Genomic DNA, 20,401 nt, shown 5'->3' with positions numbered 1-20,401 from the left:
TAGCTAAGTCATCTAATAGGATTTTTTTAATTTTTTGACTCGCTAGGTGGCAAGTTCAAATTTTAGAGTTGATGTGAAGTTGACACGTAGCCTGGAGGGCAGGTGGAGGGGACAACAGACGGATTGGGTCTCTTTAAAGTTTTTGTTTACTGCCTGTCTGAAGCTTTGACAAAGCTCTGTCATGCCCTTATACTGATTACCTTCATGTAGAACAAGAGGTATTGACTAATGAATGAATGATGTGCAGTCCCTAACCCTTCCAGAGCAGCCTGAAAGAGCACCGTCTTTAATACGCAGATTCTTCTTTCTCTCTCTCCTCGCTGCAGGCTTCTCTGCAGAATGTCAAGCAAAGATCGACACATTGATTCCAGCTGTTCGTCGTACATCAAGACGGAACCGTCGAGCCCTGCCTCTCTGACGGACAGCATCAACCACCACAGCCCCGGTGGCTCCTCAGACGCCAGCGGGAGCTACAGTTCCACCATGAATGGACACCAGAACGGGCTGGACTCACCTCCCCTCTACCCTTCGGCCACGGGGCTTGGGGGCAACGGGCCGGTCAGGAAACGGTACGATGACTGCTCCAGTACCATTGCTGAAGATTCACAGACCAAGTGTGAATATATGCTGAACTCGATGCCCAAAAGACTGTGTTTGGTGTGTGGTGACATTGCATCAGGGTACCACTACGGAGTGGCTTCCTGCGAGGCCTGCAAGGCTTTTTTCAAGAGGACAATTCAAGGTTGGTTATTCCTTAAACTTCTTTTGCTCATGGTGAAATAGTACAATCCCTGACTAAATCCTGGTAGGACTTCAGACTGTACCTTTTCATTCTTCATAGTGTTTGGTCCTATGGATGTTACTCATGAAAAAGCCCCTTTGGGCTTCTTTGGGAGTTCTGTCTGTCACGCTAAGCCCACTGCCACGTTTGTTTTGATTATGAAAAGCAGAAAAACAGTGGAGCCATCTGGCGCACGTTCAGTTTCGTTTTCTGTATGAGTTTCTAATGGATTCCCATAAACGATTGTTGCAAAGAAAACTGATTATTTTCTGAAGGTTGTCATGGGTGCCTCCTGAACACACCTTGTGGCTGGCACACAGGGACCATGCTGGCGTTTTGCTCCTAGCTACACCACTGCTGTTGTTACAGAAATCTAGTTTATTTTTGTTGAAGCACCAGGGCATTTAAATTGGAACAAAATGCAATAGGGTAGTGCTTCGTGCATATCGGTATATTAATAACTGGTCTTTCGCCCATATGATATACGGCAGCCTTAAACAGGTTCAACAAATATCTGTAAGATCACTTTCTAAGGAGAGTAAGTTGGCAGCTTTTGGTCTCTGCCCAGAACTTTATACTAATCTGCTCTTGATACTTGTTACAAATATGCCACATATTTTGGCATAAATTAGTATGAATGGGATAATGTGCATGACCACTTGTTCTAGCTTCAGAACCAATGGAGACAAAATAACCTTCTACTTTGATTTAGATATCATCCTTTCAAGTAAAATTGAAGGTGCTTTATTTAAAGAACATGAGGCCAAGCTTGGCCTGTACAGGAATACAATGTCACATTGAATTAAATTCAAACTTCAGAGACTAAAATTAGGTTGCTAAGTCCAAATTTAAGCTCCTCAATAAAACCTGCTTGATTTTCATAGAAATTGAGCACCTGAAATTCTCAGGAAAGACAATGTAATCTAGTGGTATGCTTTTCTTTTTAAAAATGAGTTATGGTAAGGAGTATAAAGTTAGTTTCAGTTTATAGCTTCACATAACCCCAAATTGGAAATATTTGGTCAAGATTTCTTAAATAAAGTACTTCCATATTTAATGTAAAATTAATAAGGAAAAATAATGAATGTTATTTTAATTTATCCATTGTTGAGTCAATGGCCATTTTATTCTTCTCTTCTCCATTTCACTTCTGGGGAATTTGGGCCTTCTACCAGCATGAAGTACCTATTTTATGATGGCCATATAGCCACCAAAAAGAAACATTAGGCTTCAGTTGTTCTAATGGAGCTGAGTGTTACAATGTTTCCAATCACTAAACAAACATTCTTCTGAAGATTAGTAGTGGCCTGGGTTCCTATGTAAAATGAGCACATATGCAGAAACATCATGCTCATTTCAGGTCTGTTTTGGAAAACGTAAAAAAAACAGGTAGGTGATTTCACTTGACCTTCAAAAACGTTTTCGGAAAAGCTCAAAAAAATGTTTCTACTGAAGTAATTTGTGTTTTGTGGTTGCTAAACTTCAAGCATGGACTTCAACTAGCAGCTCTGTTTTTATAAATGGTATTTAATCCCTGTATAATAGCTGTCCTACAGAACTGAATTGATGCACGATTATCTTAATTGTATTTTGAGCATGAAAAAATGCCACAGAAACGTTAACTGATTAAAGCGTTGACTTCTGGCAGTAATAGGTAGCCTGCAATTTTACACCGCACCACAGACAGCAAGTTTCTGGGCATGGAAGCACAAGACAGGGACGTCATTCTCCGGATTAGCAACCTGGACTTGGCCACGCAGCTCAAGTTAGAACTGGCAGCTGTGCAAAAGTCTCAGTACGGTCAGAGCAGTAGCTGCATCAGCAGGTGACAGTGCTGTGAAGACAAAAAAAAAAAAATGCAATAAGGCAAAACCAGGCATTGAATGGAAAAGCAATAATGAAGAAACTAAGAATATGAAGCATGTTACCATCATAATGTCATGGCAGCATCTTCAATAATGGTGCTGACTAAAGTGGCTCAACTACTAAGAGTTTTCATATACCATCCAAAATAATGGAAGCTATTTGCTTTGTTGAATGAAACCATGGTAGCTGACAAGAAGTATATAAGAAAAAGGTACTCCTCATGTTTTCAATGAGCAAATTCTACTTATAAGCTTTCATGAATAATTCCATTGAGGTTTGTTTTTTTTTCTCTAAAGGATAGAATTTAGTCCTAGTGTTCCTAGAGGTCGTTCTTCCTGGTACCATTTCACTTCCTGGTTCATATCACATTGTTTCTCTACTTGTTTTTAAAATAAGTTGATTACTGCATAACTGCAAATAAGGAAACAGGAAAACAGAAAAAAAACCAAGGCATTTATAAATACGAAATAGAAAACCAGACTACCTGGAGTCAAATATTGTAACTGTCCATATGTAAGGATAACACATCTTGGCTCAAAGAATTGCTTATTTTAAATGCTAATAATTTAATGGTGATTGGTATTTAATTATAGATGCAGTGAAAAAAAAAAAGTTTAACTTCCCAAACCTTTCTTCTTTATCATTCATCAGTTACTAAATTAGCTCAGACTTGTGGAACCTAAGTGCTGCTCCTGTTGTGAAGTCATGGGCAAAACTTCCCTGACTTCAGTGAGAGCAAGTCTGAGCTGATAAAGTTAGATTATGAAGCACATCTTGTGTTCACTGTCAGGCCTGATGTCCTTTCCACTAAGTCAATGGGAGTCTTTCCATTCTTTCCACTTCAAATGAGTCTTTTGAAATTTCAGTAGGTGAAAGCCACAGGCAGCTGTCCAGACAGCCAGCACAGGATCTGTACACCACCAGCACCTTACATAAGGCAGAAGTGAAATGCATCACAGGTTGCCTAGTAGCCCCTTACACCAGGCAAATTTTGCTCTAAGGTAGAGTATACACCTGTTTTTAAGGGTAATGAAGATTATCATTCCCTTTCAGATGACAGCAGTTTAGTCTAAAAGGTGTCTGTTCCTGGCTAATGGATTTCTCCTCTTCTTCCTTCTGCCTCTTGCAATCTCTGCTAATTTTCTTAGAAGTAAAGAAATTAAATGAACTCTGTCTTGAATTATAAGAAGTAGTAATTTTGTCTTTTTTGAATATATATTTTTAACATAGCACAGAAGTGCATTTGAGGCTGTGGTAAAGAATACATAAATTATGATAAAGATCAGTAATATTAGAAAAAATTAGAAGCAAGAAATTACCTGGCTAAAATATCAAAACCCACCAAAAAACAGCTCAATATATAAAATCAGTGTCGTCTTAGGTAGTAATAGAATCTCGTGTTGTTCTGCCCCCTTTTGTGGCATATAAGGGATGGGAGAACTGGATGTTCTCTCTGCTCAGCCTAGTACTCGCTCAGCTGCAGCTCTCAGTTTGCTTCTGGGATAATTTACGTGGTGGCTGATTGCAAATGTCTTACAGAAACACACACACAGCCAAATCTCCCCAAAATTGGCTTAACGTCAGGGATAGTAGAAAATAGCAACATCTAAAAATAGTTACAGGTCTATTGATTTTTAGGGTCTCTTCGCAGTTTTTGCTGTGCACTGTATTATCTTGAAAACTCCAAGCTTTCATTAAAAAAAAAGAGAAAAAAAGAATTTTCAGTTGTCAGCTGGGTGCAAAGTCTTGTGTTCAGCACAAAGATCTTGTGCTTACTAGATACTTTGTAGTGAATATTTAGTGTAAATACATTTCTCCTATTTTTTATTTACCCAGTTATCATAAAGATTAGTAAGTACACATTTTGCATTAATAATACATAATTAGTCAGTGCCTGTAACTTAAACATTTCTGCAAGTGAATTGAAATGGTATTCTTGCTTTCAGTAGAAGGATGATAGGACTTACAGATTCAAAGACAGTTTACTATTTTGCTTTATTTTAGCCTTCATCTCTCTAAAATAATGGCCTGCATGTGAAAAACTTTCTTCCTCCTTCCTTCCAAATCTTCAAGACCATCATCTTTGGACTCTTTAAACTAAAATGAAAAGGCAGTGTAGGAAGCCTAGGTATTGATATGTTGCCTTCCTGGTAAGGCTTGTTGCAAAAGTGTCAGAGCTTACTTACTACCTCCTTGGACAGTGTTTGATTTTTTTCACCTCAAAAGCTAAAATATTTTACGTTCAGTAGTCCTTGGGCTTTTTTGTTTATATGTTTATTTTCTAAGGAAAACTGTTGGATGAACAGTATCGAGACTGTAATCTTCTGTTTATACGCAAGGTGAGTAAAGCAGTAAGTAGTAAGACCCCCTGCAATCATACCCTCACTGTCTCATTTAAGAGCTTTATCCCTGAGAGTTGTTGCCTGTCCATGTCTCCTAACACAAACCAGAAATGTTCCGTCCTGGGAATACTGTTGTCTTTTTGGTCGTTGCATGAACTAGACCAGGTCTGCCATCTTATTTTATGCTGATCACCTAAGAGCCTTCAACTCTTCAGTTCTGCACTAATGTAGTTCCTATGGTCTTCAAAGCCTGCCCAAACTATGAGCTAGATTAGACTGCTGTGTACTTTGTTCACCTTTTTGGTTACTCAAAGTTGTTTTTAATCCCTTTAGTGTTCAGGTTTTTCAACCCTCTTTAGAGTGTTTACCCATTACTGAGCCAATTTGATCTGTAAATGTACAAACATTTTACAGTAAATATATTTATTTTTTTTAATCAGGAAAGTTAGAACCAGCTATGTAAATTCAGATAAAATGACATTTAAGATGGACAACATAAAGTTTGATTGGAAGTTGCACTTGACCAAAGTGGCTTCCAAAGGTTAATTCACATCTCTCAAAGCTGACTCCTATAATACTGCACATCATTTTTGTGGAGGAAATGAAAGCAAATTAAGTAAGATTTTATGGCTTTTCAGCATCTTTACTGATAGCTACGATTATAGTTTTTTATAGAAAGATAGGGTGGAGGCTTGCATCTTGGTGCAATAGTCTGTGGACCTTGGCTCTGGTGCAAAGATGGCAGTGCTCCAGTGAACCTAACACTAAATGTCATCAGAATCCATCATTACCTGATTAAATCATTCACCTTCCTTATATAATTGAAAGTCTATGCATCAGCATTTCTTTCAAAGAATATTTTAAGTCAGCAGTGATAGATATCTTTCCTTTTCCCCTAATTTCTCTGTGCCTATGGGCCAACCAAACTAGCGAGCAAGTATTTTTAATTCCTTCCAACACGTCTTTTAATCCTGTCTTATAGCAGCCAAACAAGATGAGACAATAAAATATAAACACACTGAAATCTGAGACCCAGAGAGAAGTTTCAAAGTATACAGATGGTTCTATCTTTTTTACTGTCTCTGCTTTCCTTACAGCCTTGTAAATTATATGCTGCGTTTAGATTATTGGGAAATAAGAATGAGCATCTTGATTTGTGTATAGATATTTTGAACCCCTAAGAAATACTGAGAAAAAGATGTAGTTTACAAATTGTACTGGTACAGTGGTACGTATCAATGCTGTTATAATTGGGTCTGGATCTCTGTTTCTTATAAATATATCTGTTAGCTTCCAGCCCACTTATGAAGCTCTGTCTAGTTTGAAACTAGAGGCATGAGAAGTCTCAGCTAGCAAGTGATTTATTTTAATGTTTCTGTAACTTTTTAAATGACTTTTTTTACTGCTGTGAAAGTCATTTAGTTTGCACCTTTACAGACCGAGATGTTCTGTGTGTTCATAAGCAAACGACAATTTTTGATGCTACTTTAGTAGGATGTATCAAAATCAACCTAGATGAAATACCAGTAGGGACAAAACATAGATGGTTTGGTCTTTTTGACTTGGATAAGTCTTCAGGGACTCCCAGGTGGCAGGGTATCACTTCTATTTGTGTCTTCAAAGCGTTGATTTTCTCTTAAGATGACATAAATGCCCTTCATTTCTGTTGAAGATAAAAAAGTTGACTCCAGTGGGAATCAAAGGTAGTTGGGCCCTTACAGGTGTCATTCAACACCCCCTGATATCAGCCTCATACTGAAAAGTATGGTGGTTTTTGTGGTGTTGGAAGCCCGTCTACCCGAAGTTAGAGGCTGATGCAAAAACGTCATGCACTCAAATCAACCAGTATCACTTTTACATTTTTGTTTTAAATCTCCATGTATGTTGCTTTCTAGGAATAAAAGAAAAAGAAATAAAAAATAGAAGTTCTAAGCATATTATAGTTCCATAACATAGCACACTGGCTTCTTTTAAGCAACTCATAGTGATTTCATTTAAAAAGTACTTCTAAGCTGACTGCGCTCCTCTGTCAAATACCACCTTACACTGTGGAGTTATTTAAAAACTGGCTGCTTCTCCCGAGTTTCTTATTGTAACAGAAAAGGCAACACAAGCAACTGAGAAGGAAGCGTAATCCTTCATGTGTAGTCCTATTGTCTTAAAAAAAAAATAAATTGAGACATTTAGGAACAAAATTTTTAAACATTCTGTAACTCTTGTGTGTGCAATACTGTTTCTGAAGTCATCTACATGAAAAATTGTGAGTAGAGTCAACTTTAGGCTTAATCAGCTCAAGATGATGTGTTGCAGAATTTATAAGTTTGTAATTCATCGAGTTATCTACAGTATCAGGTGAATCCATCTAAGGGCTTGTCAGCCAAAACTGGATTCAGTTATGTTCAAATCCAACCTCATTCCAACCTGACCCCGTTTCTGAAACCTTATTGGTAAGAATACTTTTACTTGTGAAAATATTTACCCATACTTAAATTCAGTTGAGTTCTGACTGCAAAGTTGGGAACAGAGTCTGCAAGAACTGAAACTATAACCTGCGAAGAAATATTTTTACTTTCCTCAGATAAGCTTTGCTAAGACCTATAAACATCAAATAAATTTTTAAGTCCATCTGGGGCTTTTTCTCTATCCTTCTTTTCCTAAGTTAGCCTGTTACTCTTTATTTCCAACAGCATCTACTTCTCTGTTTCTGAGGAACTATTATTTTCTTTTCTGGTTGGATTACATATCAGGGTGTGACCTAACATACTGTAATTCACTCTTCATGTTGGCTTGGATTCTCCTGTCTGTCTCTGTCTCTCTCTCTCTCTCTCTCTCCAAGACTTCTCTTTTATTAATTCCCAGAAGACCTGCAGCTGTAATCCTGCCTACCTTTCATTTTCCACAGTTTTCATGCATGCCTGTCCACAGACAAGCAGGTGTATTCCTTTGGGTCTGTCACCCAGGAAAACAGAGCATGAAGATAGTACCTGGGGTAAACCTTACTGCAGAAAGACTTAAATCTAGTGCTGCAGTAGCCTCTATTAAGAATAATGAAAACACTTGCTTTTTAAATAATGAGTTTTTGAAAACAGGTAGCAGGTTACAGAAGCTCAAAGAGAAAGTTTGCGAGAAAAATGGGGCCTTATTGAATATAAAGAAAGAGATACCAAAATACGCTTTTATGAGCTGATTATAGCATAAAATTATTACATGGACTAAATGATTAATTCTCCTTTGTTTTGATTTGTTGGTTTTGGGGTTTTTTGTTTGTTTTTTCTTTTAGACTGACATTCCCACACAGTAAAAGTTTCAATACTGATATCTTCAGCATTCCTCCTGCTTTTGTAAGTTGCTCATGGCTACTCTTTCCAAACATATTTTCACCCTGTATCTCAGTCTTCCTCATGTTTTTCACTTGTCCAAAGATTTTTCTGAGCATATTCCAATAACTCGTAGCAATCCTTTTACATTTTCAGTGTTATAATATCAAATGTCGCAGTGTGAAAAGGAAAATAAAGCTTCTGCTGAGAATTGCTGTCTGCAGCTGCTATTCTTGTCAGTATTTCTGGGAGAGAGACCCTTGTTTCAGCCTGTCCCACAGACTGGAGCCAGCTTCTGGAGCCGACTTTACACTCTTGATATCTGTGAGGTTCTAAAGTTGTAACTGTTGATGACAAAAACTTCATTTGAGATAAGATGCCAAGGCATAAGGCCCAGTGGTTTCAGTGGCCTCTTCTTTGTCATGGTTCTCACTCCTTGAATGTTGCTGTCACTTTGGTGCCAGAAATGGCCAAAATGGTCTCAGGAATCTTGGCTAAGTTCAGTCGATTGCCTGGCTTGTAAAGCCATCGAGTAAGTTCCTGTACCATTAAAATTGTACTATGATTCCACATCTCATTCAGGTAACCTCCAAACCTCATCTGTGAAGAAAAAAAAAAAAAAGGTATCTTGGCCCACTTATCCTCGAGCTGTGTGTAAAGATCTGACAGTCTGAAGCATCTAAAACCAGAGAGCTGGTTACGCAGCGTAACTTTTTGCAGTTCACCTGCTATCTCAAGATCAAATGGCATCATATTTTCAGTGAGTCAGCTGCTCTTGATAGGCACGGTGTGTTAGAAGTATTTTCTTATCTTTTGGCTGAAATAATAAAATGTAACAAATTAGTAGAAAAAAGGAACTGTTTTTAAATAAACATTCCTCAGCGCATGAGGAGAGAAGAGGGAGTCAGACTGGCAGAAATCCCGGTGTACTATTATAGCACAGGGCAATGTGTTTGGGGAGTGAAGATTTGACATATATTTTTATTTTCAGACGTCATACTAATTTACATTACTCAGCCCTTTAACTGCCAAACTGTAAAAGTCCATTACGCTACTGAAAGGAATATACAAATTATTCCCTGGCACTTCAGGCAGGAGTTTTACATATACGCTGTTATTCCATCAGCCAGCTAGCTGCACGATTCTATTAAGGAGTAAGTGAGAAAATTATATTGCCTGCAAACTAATTGTACGAAAGACTCTGAAATAAGTAATCAGAGCCCAGTCCTTTCTGAAAACCAGCCAGGAGATATTATAAATTGCTCGATCGTTCTTGTCAGCCCACTTTAAAGACTCAGAGCTGCCATGTTGATTTTGTTCACTGTGTAACACAGCTACCTCTCCAACTGTTGACAGGACTGGGCAAACTCAACTTATCCTCTTAGTAGCTGCTCAGTTTCAGCCCCTAGCATCATGCAGTAGACAAGTAAATGCTAGAGCTTCCTTCTAAATCTTCCTCATTGAAATAAAATCAGGATCTGAGCATCTTGAATGGATGTAGCATGTTTATGAAATTGTACAGATTCCCAAGCGCTTCTTAAAATAATTTCTGTTCCATTATTTTTTGTGTACAGAAGTAAATAAGAAATTGAGAGCTGTCGTGACCTGCAATGTGCAGTAAATGTAGATTTTTACAAAAAAATATATATCCACTAATATTTGAGTGCTAGGTAAAATGCATTTTGAGTATGATATATGTCCAGGTACATATCCATTGCAAAATTCCATGAGGTTTTGTGTTTGTGTTTTTTTTTTTAAGGAAAGCTCACTGATTAAGTCTATCCGTGGGGATGTTTGATGAAATATTGCATTCATATGTGAAGTGGTGACAAAATATTAGTTTACTTGAACTCTTACTGCTATCTAGCTGTATTCTAAAATGCTGAAAGATTTTAAGTGAACCAGCTATGGCCATTGTTAAGAAGTGAATCTTTGCTGCAGCAATTAATCCAGTTACTGTAACTCTACTGAGTTCATTGGAAGAACTCTTTCCAACATCTTCCAAGTTTATTTTCTAATATCAAAAATTAAGATTGTAATTCGTTAAAGTAAAGCAGCCTAAATTGATAGAAGATTCCCCCTCTAAGCTGAAGTACTAGAATCGAAGTGACTAGAATAATAGCTCATTTTACAGTTCTTTAGGTGGCAAGAATTTGTAGGAAAAGTGAGTTCACATCTGTGCAATAATGTGCTGCATGCTATGGATCCTTGCCATGTTTCACAGGGTTTTGCACAAAACTGAAATGTCAGAGTATGGATTACAAGGATCTACTTAGGGAAATAAGCAATCTTGCTTATATTTTTCTGGTTTTGAATACTACTTTCTGATGTCAACATCTGTACCTTTGTCATCTGTGCCTTTCTGCTTTAGTGGAAGCGCTCCACTTGCCTTGGTACAGAGCTTTGCTGCTTGAAGTTCTGTGTTGTAATCTCGATCTTGTTTTTCTTCAAGATTGTTTCTGACCTTGTGCAAAGATATCTTTGATCTCGTGCAAAGCATTTCTGATTCCTTATTTCTGTTTTTTAAATAGAGCGAGTAATACATTTATTACTTTAATATGATGAAGTTAATTAGATACAGTTTGTGAAAGGCTTTGAAGGTCTCCCTGTGTAGTGGTTGTGCCTCACTAAGAATGCCTCATTGGAATGTGAGAGGATAAAGTGAAGTTTTTTCTAAGCTTACCCTTATCATCCTTTCCTATGTATCCTTCCAGAAGTGCTATTTCCTAATTTCACTGATGTGTGTCAGAAAAAAGTTTTGCAAGAAATGTTGTGCTGATTTCCTACCCACCATATCCTTCAGTTTCTTAAATAGCTTTCTTCTCAGGAGCTAAGGAAGGAGACGAGGACTAAACTGAAGTTTGAGTTCTGTCAACGAGAACCATTAGCATCCAGACATACCAAGATCTGTTTTACTCACCAGCATTGCTAAGTCAGTCGTGCAGCAATGCTCAGGAGGAGGAAGGCCTGCAACGGCCTGAAAAGGTTGTGCAAAGTATGCTGGTTGTATTGACAGAATATACATTGCACCATGCAGACCTCCTTTATCATAAATACTTAACCAATTTTCAATAGATGTAAGTGGTTTAAGTATTACTTCCTGTTGAATTAGCAGTTGCTGAGCATTTGAGTCTTTGTGCAATCCTGCAATCCACTAATGTGATATTTAATGAGGAGACATCAGTCTGGAGAAAGGTAGTCAATATAAATCAGTGTTTACAAAGTGTGATTAACTCTGAAATATTTCATCAATGCTGTGGTCCCAGGCAGACTCTATGCTAATTATTAGAACCTGCGCATGTTTCAGGGGACTTTGACGGACCCCGAGTGCAGCAAACGTGGAGCAGCAAAATTGCAATTATGCTCGGACTGTCTCTGATGACAATTTATGCATTTGGTGTGATGACCTCTTGCTTCCCAAGAGGGCAATAAACAGAATGCATTTTCATTAAGATACTAATGCACTTAATCACAGGGGGAAAGGGTTAGAAAATAAAGAAATACCTTTAAAGCAAGATGTGACAGGCTGATGGGGAAGATACTTTATTTAAAAGTCAGTTTCCTGGTGAAACTTCTGACTGCTGCAAAGTCTGTCGTACTGAATGTAGTCATGGGCAATAGGATGCATGACTGGGCAGGTGAATAAGCTGAGCTAAGCTGTTTAATGAAAAGCGCAGTGGTACTATGGTGAAAGAGAACAGACGTTCTCCCATTTGGACTTTGATACCCAAAGGTGTGATTTTAAGGAATGTAAAAAAAAAATATGTATTTTACCCATTAATTTTCAGACTTCAGGCTTTTTTTTTCTTATTTTTGAGGATAAATAGTAGGTACTAAGCAGTAACAAAAAAAAAAGGAGACACTGGTTTGCCCACAAGGGCACACATATTTAAGGATCTAGCTTGTTCTAGGCCTTAAGGAGAGTTGGGAGAGGCAGAGGCAAGCCTCTGTTTTTGTTATTCTGACAACTTGGTAGCAATGATCCTATTTCTGATGCCTCTCTGTACAAGAACTCTGTCTAAAGTGTAGAGAGAAGGGGAGATGTCCTGGCTGAGAGATCTGACCCGGCAGCTGTAGAACACGCTGGCAATGTGGTGGTAGCAATGCCGATGAGCCCTGCCTGACACACTGTGCCTCCCGTTGTGGAAGGAGAAGGTTGAAGCTCCGTAGTACCTGTTCCAGTTGTTTGTGCAATAAAGCACGACAGTCTCCTTTTCGTATTCTAGACAAAGAAAGACGCATGAAATTGGTGAAAAAAAGGGAATGAAGAGTGCTCAGGCTAGGAGCCTAAGCATGTGACTTGGTAAAGACAATAAATGACAAAATTTCCTCCTCCTGCCAGCAGGAATAACCTACGTGAAGGATTTTGCTAGGGACCATGTATGGAGCTAGACACACTCATGTTAATTGTGGGTTTGCATATTTATTTTTTTCATATAGCTGTCTAGATTGAGAAAGAAAAGTCAAAAAGCTCATCCTTTAACTTGACTTTTCATTTTTACTTGAAAGATGTTTGCTTTCTATAGCACTGTTTACTTCTGACATACTCCAAAATGAAACACAACAGCAATTGTTATGAGTACATCTTATATCCATGGTGTTGGTCAGTCAGTGAATCTGAATAGTGCTCTTTTCCTGTACATCCTATTACAGGTAACATAGAATACAGCTGTCCAGCAACGAATGAATGTGAAATCACAAAGCGCAGACGCAAGTCCTGCCAAGCCTGCCGCTTCATGAAGTGTCTAAAAGTCGGCATGCTGAAAGAAGGTAAGACTGATCAAGTCAGTATGTATCTCTCTGCAAACACATGCAACAATTGTGAGGCAATCAAGAAAGAAGAGAGATCGGTGAGCGTTCTAATCAGTTATTGTAAAGGCAATTTTCATGTATACTTGCTCTTCCCAACAGTCTATTTCTGAGCTATGGAATCACAATGTATCTACATAGAGTTCATCTTCTCTGGAATATTTCTAACTGTGTAGTACAGCAAAATGTACCCCAGCATTCCGTCTCCTTCAGTAGGTAACTAATAGAATAATCATCAGAATATATCCTCTCATTTTCCTTAATGCTTTATCATCATGAATTCTCAAAGATTTCTTTCTTCCATTCCTTATCCACTGTTGGTGTGTCCCAGTTCTGGCAGAAACACACACTGTACCTTTTTCCTATTTTTACTCAGTCTTCATTTCATCAGGACACATGAAAGGGTTACTTCTTGATTAAACGAATGTAAATATTGAGTACGTCTATTGAAGTTACTGTAACTACGTTGGAGCAAATAATGGCATACAGAAGATGAGAAATGTCCCTCTTTTTTTTTTTTTTTAAGTAATTAAAAAAAAAAGCATCTGAGAACCCCTGCCCCTCACAGTAAGTATATGTTGAGTGGTTTAATTCATCAGTAATGTCTTGAAGATATTGACTAACATAACAGGTAAATACAGAAAATGTTCCAAGGACATTTTCTCTCTCACCTGAAACTTGATTCATCTGTTTTACAGAAAGAGGCGATTCCTTAAATCTTGGTAGCCTGCTATGCACTTCTATTGCTGTTAATGTATATGTAAAAATACACTTTTACGTGCATGTATTGTATACGTTATGATTATAGTGTACCGTTACCTCCAAGAAAGAATAACAGAAGATGTCGTGGACTTCTGAGGCAGAAAACCTTTTACAACAAAATCAATGTAACGTTTTCTAAATATTGTCTCCAGTGGAAAGTATTTTGTGTTAAAAAAACCACTTTAAAATAGTACCATGCAGTTTTGCTTTGTCAGTGGTTAAAAAGTCAGCTTTAATAGATGGCTGTTTTTTGCAAGTCGTTTGATGGTAATTTAAAACAAGTTTAAGTATACAGCTATCAGGGCAAAATCCAAGAACAACATAGACCAGTGGCGAGATGATAGACAAATTAGGCCTATCACGCACCTACAGACATATTCTTATTGGATTATACTTACTAAGAATAAACCTTGTTCTGTGCAACTGCTTTGGCAGATGCTATGATCCTGTGAGCCAAATCCTGCTGTCCTTAGTCTTACTTGAGCAAAACTCCTGTCAGATTCAATGGGGATTTTGCCTCAGTAAGAACGGCAGGATTTGACCCTCTCTTCCAGTGATGATGGGAGAGTTCTTTACTTGCCAAAATCCTCCTATAACTGACCACTAGGTGCAGTTACTTCAAGGTTCAATTGTGATGCCTAGATAAACTGTAGAAAGAAAGGAATGTCCGAGTATGGCACCTTTTCAAAGAGACTGTGCTTCTTAATGTCCTTTTTTTAGTAAGTTAAGACCCCTTATCACTACCACCCTAACATACAAATATATTGAGCAACTTGTTTGGAAACGAAACAGTGCTACCAAGAGTACATACAGGGGAATTGGTTTAGACCTTTTCCTTTAGATTTGGGGGGAATTATTGCACATCCATTAACATATGTATTTGAAAATCTAGTCTGTGCGCAGCTTCTGGGACTGCAAGAGGAAATTAAGTGACTCTTCTACAAATGAGTAATTATCTCAGTTACCTAAATTGTTTGCAGATTTACTGTGTTTCTGCAAACGATTTTAGTAACTGAGTTAATTTAGTTAGACAATTCAGATGCACATTTTGAATCAGATTTTTTGCATGAATGATCCTTGTCTGTGGATGCAAATCAATCCCACAAGTTTTCTTAGTCAAAATTTCATAAATTGTCTACCCTAAAAATACATGCCTTTTTCTGAAAGTTCTACAAATACAAAATAACTAAGTCCTTTGAAATGCAGGTTCCTTTGTTAGCCTCGCTCCTGGGCACATCATAGTTATTCCACTCTTATTGTGTGAATTTTTCTGTCAGAACACAGTAAGATTTCTACTTACATTTAATTACTAAGTCTTTTCATCTAGGGGAGAGTTAGCTTATCTACTTTTCAGATATTGCTTACCTACTACCTAACAGGACAACCTAACAGAACCTACAAGTGTGTTCCTTTTTCTTTCCTGCTCTAGTGGCCACTTTTACTTTTGAAACGATACTGATTCATAGTATGCTTTTAGGACTGTACTTGGAATGGAGATTTTTTTTTTTCTTTTGTTCTTGTTGGAAGGTAGTTTTGGAGACAGGTGGTGGTTTTACCTATGGGAAAGTCTGGAGATGAGTTTTGAGCTATGGGTTTGACCACATCCTTTATGCACAGAATGAAGAAAGATGATATACTTACTTCTTTCATGTGTAAAGTGGTGTAAATTTATTGATTAGCATGGACTTGCACTGAGCTGAAATAATTCCTGCTGTATCTTAAATGTTTCTTTATGTACAGACAAGGATTTCAGTCCCATGCAGCATGTCAGAGATCATGCTGCAGTAAATCTATTCAAATGTAAACCTGTTCAATTCAATTACCAGTTTATAATAAAATTTGCTGCTGCAGCCACCACGTTTGTCACAGCGGTCTCTACATGCTGATGGCACAGCATGCCTGGAAATTGACAGCCTAAATCTATTTACAAAAAAAATTTAGTTTGAGACCTGAAATAAAATCAAGTTTTAGCAGCTTTGAGAGGAGCATCATATTCCTTAAAAGAACTTCTGCACATCTGCCAGGGTGTATCTTCTCTAGAAATCTTGTCCTGTTAGCGGGGAGTTTTCTTCTAGAAATTTTCCTTGACAAACAGTTTTTAAATGTAATCCTAAGTGAAACAATTATCAGACATTGCACTTCCCTTCACATTTGGAAGGACTTTTTATTACATTGTCACATAAAATTCATGATAGAAATCACACTGCCTGGAAAAAGATGGTGAGTTTTATTTCAGCTTTTAGGGCAAGGTCCGAAAACCACTTACAGCAAATATATTGAGTGGCTTCTCTTATGACAGCTGCATGTTATATCATTTATTGTCAGAAGATAATGGTGCCTTTCATCCAGCATCTAGTGTTTTTGCGAGAGACCTGGTGTTAGAAATCTGGGACCATGTCTTGAGGTCAAACCCTGGGAGAGATCTCTGGTCACATGTAATACAGGGTGGAGTGGGGAATTTCTGCATATATTCTCAAGGATGTCGATGAGGCATAGCCAGCAATACCTAGATCAAGATTCTTAACATTTTATAAGTCATGGGCCAGAAGCTAGAGAAGGAAGGGTAAGGCAATGTCATACTGGGCTGAGCTGGCGTGGAATTGAAGTCCTGCCTCCTGTCTGCATCTTCTGTTGAGCAGCACGAGAAAGTTACTACAGACTGATCCAGAGGTACACCTTTTTTTGGTTTAGCCCACGGACTGTTACTTGAAAACATGAGTCTAGGTGTATGGAAATCTTTCAAGCATGTGTTGTGCTTTACACTGAAGCATTCAGCAGATGCCGATGAGCTTTAAGGCACATGACAAATATAAGGGTGTCACCTTTTCGTTTACTTTCCTAGATAACGGTTGTTAGCAGCACAGCAGAATATGCTTTACTCAAAAAATTTTACATTTTTGTATTTTTAATTCTGTGTGTCAGTATTATGAAAAATCAGATTTTCAAGGATCATAATTGGTTCTCCTCTTGAAATACAGCTTCTTTGACTGTGCTTATATTTTGATGGATTTTCTCAGATTCACAAGAACAGATAAAACAACATAAGGGGAGAAACTTTTCAAATGTATCCTTAGTGATATCTTTAAATAATATTGCAGTTTCTAAAAGGGAGCAGGAAACAATAATTTGTTCTTTTTAAAAATTAATGCTTTAAGACATTCTCTAGTTTTCAGTTCTGTTGGTTTATAATCAGTCTTTTAAGTTTGGCCTTTCAAACACTTTGGAAGCCAGTGATCAGTTTGCTTCAGGTGGTAGAATTAAATCTAAATTCATGTGCAAGATTGGGTGTTTTAGCTATTTTTCTTTTTATACAGCTAGTTGGAGTGAGAAAAAGGGGTTGATTTTTTTTTTTTTTTTATTTTCTAAGAAGGAAAATTGGATGTAAAACTGCCTAAGTTGATATGGGAAATCATAGGTAGATATCTGACTTCTTCCCCCCCCTCCCTATTGCTAGTTGGTCTGGTTGAATTCTACTTTTAGTCTTTCATTAGTACTATATGGCTTTTAATACTATCTGTGGGACTACTTGCTAGCGTGTGTCTGTGATAGAAGATATTATTCCAAGTTTATTACGCTGCAGATCTTGCTCAGAATAGCTACCCACGTGCAATAATTCCACTGGAGTAATTATTCCAAAATAAAAGTACTTTTTGTTTCAGATGCAGCGTTCATATAACTATTATTTCAAGAGGTTAGTCCATATGTTTTAGTTTTCTCCATGGAGGCAAAGCCATAGCCTTTGTTTTATCTGTCCCTATGCTGTTGCAAGGTTAAAAATTACAGTTCAGAGGGGAACCTATTGAGTGGCACTGACGCAGCTTAGACCATCTGAAATATTGTATCCTGTCTTACCTCGCACAGTTCTGAGCAGTGCTTGTTCATACTTCTTACAGGACTGTTGACACCAAAACATCTCCCATATATCTCTCATCTCTGATATCTGGATGTTTTCAAAATTTTTTATGGGTTATTTGTCGTGACTGATCTGCATTGCTTGTTATTTCAGAAAGTGTAGTTCTTGAGTGGGTGATGCATGAAGAAACAAATTTAAGTTTACTTTAAGAGTAAATTATACCATAATGAAATAGCAGAAAATTTGGGTCATTTCACGTAATCGTGTTTGTATTTTCCTTATGAATGGATGGCCTTTACAATTTATCATCAGCCATTTTGTACCCAGTTAGAATAAAGAGTGTGACAGAATTCCAGCTTAATTAGTCCAGCTATTAAAAATGGGAGGCCAGATCCTCGACTAATATTAATGGAAGCTGATGGAGCTATGCTAGATTGCTGTTCATTTGACAGGTTTAGCAAGCAATGCTATGGGGAAATCAGCAATATACCTTGTCGTGTCTGGGAATCTTTACTGTTGCTAGTATGTTAGCAGTCATTTAGGCTCTAAAAATTAATAGAAACTCTCCAAGCTCATCATCTGACAATGCTGATTTCAGTGTAACCCTTCTCATCATAGTAGTGCAGTTAGCACGTTGTGCTTGCGCTCCTTACTGAGTAGCCCTTAACACGTCTCATTCAGTAGTTTTCTTGGATTTTTTTAAAAATCTCTCGAAGTGACTTCAGTATCCCTAGGGCAATGTTAAGGCGGTAGTCAGAATCTGCCTTGTGTGTAAAGAAATCCCATATTTTAGGTTTTTTCCTTCACCACCAATCTGAATAAAAGCAACTACTGACAGTTTTCAAAATGCTTGAGTGTTTTAGATGATCACAGTCCTATAATGAACCAGAATGTTATTAAACATTACTTAAACTTTTTTTAAGGTGCTAAAATGGGGGTTCTCTAAAGTATTTTTGCTTCACATTTTGAGAGATTTCATTAAGTATAAGAATACATTTTTTTTGAGAGGTATTTGTATTTTAAAACATAAATTACTGAGTTTATTATGCAAAGATTACCGTATGAACATCTTTGTCTTGTGTTAAGCAGCAGATCGGATTAAATTATCATATTGATCCTTTCTGGTTTTGACAATCTGTGAAAATGAATCTGATAAAGCAAGGAGAATAGGAAGCTTTAGTTTACTCTTATGTAAAGAGATGCATGATATACACAGGAGCAGATTAATGGATTCTCTCTCAAAATGATAAATAAAACTAAGCAATCCTCTTTATAACTAAAAATGTGTTATCACCTATGTTTTGAGGCTAGCGAAAAAGCCTGCTTAATAGGATTCCTCCTAACAACATCTCCTTTGAAAAGACCTGTGCATGAGACATTGCCAAGGTAAATTTCTCTCACAAGTCTAATACCATTAGTCTACCAAGAAGAAAGCAGAAATTATTGTGGAGGAAGTTTTAGTTTCTGCTGCCTTCAGAAATTAGAACAAAGGGAAGGAGAAAACATTAATGGTATTCAAAGAAAATATTTCTGTACAGCGTGACAGTTAATAGAGCGGCGTTGACCTCCACAATATTTCTTATGCTATCATAATATTACACTTAAGGAGCTCCTTCATTAGTGCAGGATATTAAACAAACCTCCTGTGTTATAACATCAAGTGATAACATGGTGAATCTTCTGTTGAGGTCCCTTCTGAATATCAACCCTTTTCTATGTTTCAATGTATTATGAAGGAGTTTGATTTCTAGTGCAGATATTTTTTGGAAGTGTCTCTTTCCCCTTTTTCTTCCCCCCTTCTCCCCTTTTTCTTCCCCCCTTCTCCCCTTTTTCTTCCCCCCTTCTCCCCTTTTTCTTCCCCCTTCTCCCCTTTTTCTTCCCCCTTCTCCCCTTTTTCTTCCCCCTTCTCCCCTTTTTCTTCCCCCTTCTCCCCTTTTTCTTCCCCCCTTCTCCCCTTTTTCTCCCCCCTTCTCCCCTTTTTCTTCCCCCCTTCTCCCCTTTTTCTTCCCCCCTTCTCCCCTTTTTCTTCCCCCCTTCTCCCCTTTTTCTTCCCCCCTTCTCCCCTTTTTCTTCCCCCCTTCTCCCCTTTTTCTTCCCCCCTTCTCCCCTTTTTCTTCCCCCCTTCTCCCCTTTTTCTTCCCCCCTTCTCCCCTTTTTCTTCCCCCCTTCTCCCCTTTTTCTTCCCCCCTTCTCCCCTTTTTCTTCCCCCCCTTCTCCCCTTTTTCTTCCCCCCTTCTCCCCTTTTAGTTCATGCCTTCAATTTCTCCCTTCCCCTCCTTTTTATTTCTTCCTCCTCCTCCCCCTCTTTTTTTGTCCCCTTCCTCCTTGCTCTCCTTTTCTTTCTTTCATTCAACCTGTGCTTGGTTTAATATATATTGGGACCTGTTAAATCTCCTTGGAAACAATAGAAACTAATCTCTAAGTGGTGTTGGTGTTCATAAGTAGGCCTCTTTCCTCCTAACCAAAATGTGGCCTGATAGCCCAGTTCACACATTAGAACTGACAGCCCAATTTGTCTGCCCTAAAACACGGCTCATGACTATCCACTCTCTGTAACTGATGAGGAAGGACAAACTATTCAACTGCAGGTTAGTGTTTCTAGTGAGCTCAAGCAACTAGCACTTCTATTCATCCATTAAAAAATACTCAAGAAAAAGCAAGTATTAGAGAT

At 37.9% G+C, this 20,401-nt stretch overlaps 1 protein-coding gene across 2 annotated transcripts in view; it reads left to right on the top strand.

Moving 5' to 3' along the window:
• The window catches only part of ESRRG (estrogen related receptor gamma), a 375,092-nt gene that overhangs the window by 245,777 nt on the left and 108,914 nt on the right, over window positions 1-20,401 (top strand). The window contains exons 4-5 of one of the 2 annotated variants that reach the window (XM_086629453.1): window positions 327-742; window positions 12,960-13,076. In XM_086629453.1, coding sequence (XP_086485579.1) covers window positions 327-742; window positions 12,960-13,076 — 533 coding nt within the window. Of the gene's footprint in view, window positions 1-326; window positions 743-12,959; window positions 13,077-20,401 lie in introns of those variants that run through there. The other variant, XM_086629463.1, reaches the window with a different exon arrangement.

Source organism: Tauraco erythrolophus, chromosome 2 (assembly GCF_009769465.1).
Source record: "Tauraco erythrolophus isolate bTauEry1 chromosome 2, bTauEry1.pri, whole genome shotgun sequence".
Taxonomy (NCBI): domain Eukaryota; kingdom Metazoa; phylum Chordata; class Aves; order Musophagiformes; family Musophagidae; genus Tauraco; species Tauraco erythrolophus.
The sequence above is the reverse complement of the archived record's forward strand: the minus strand, read 5'-3'. Positions and strand labels throughout refer to the sequence as shown.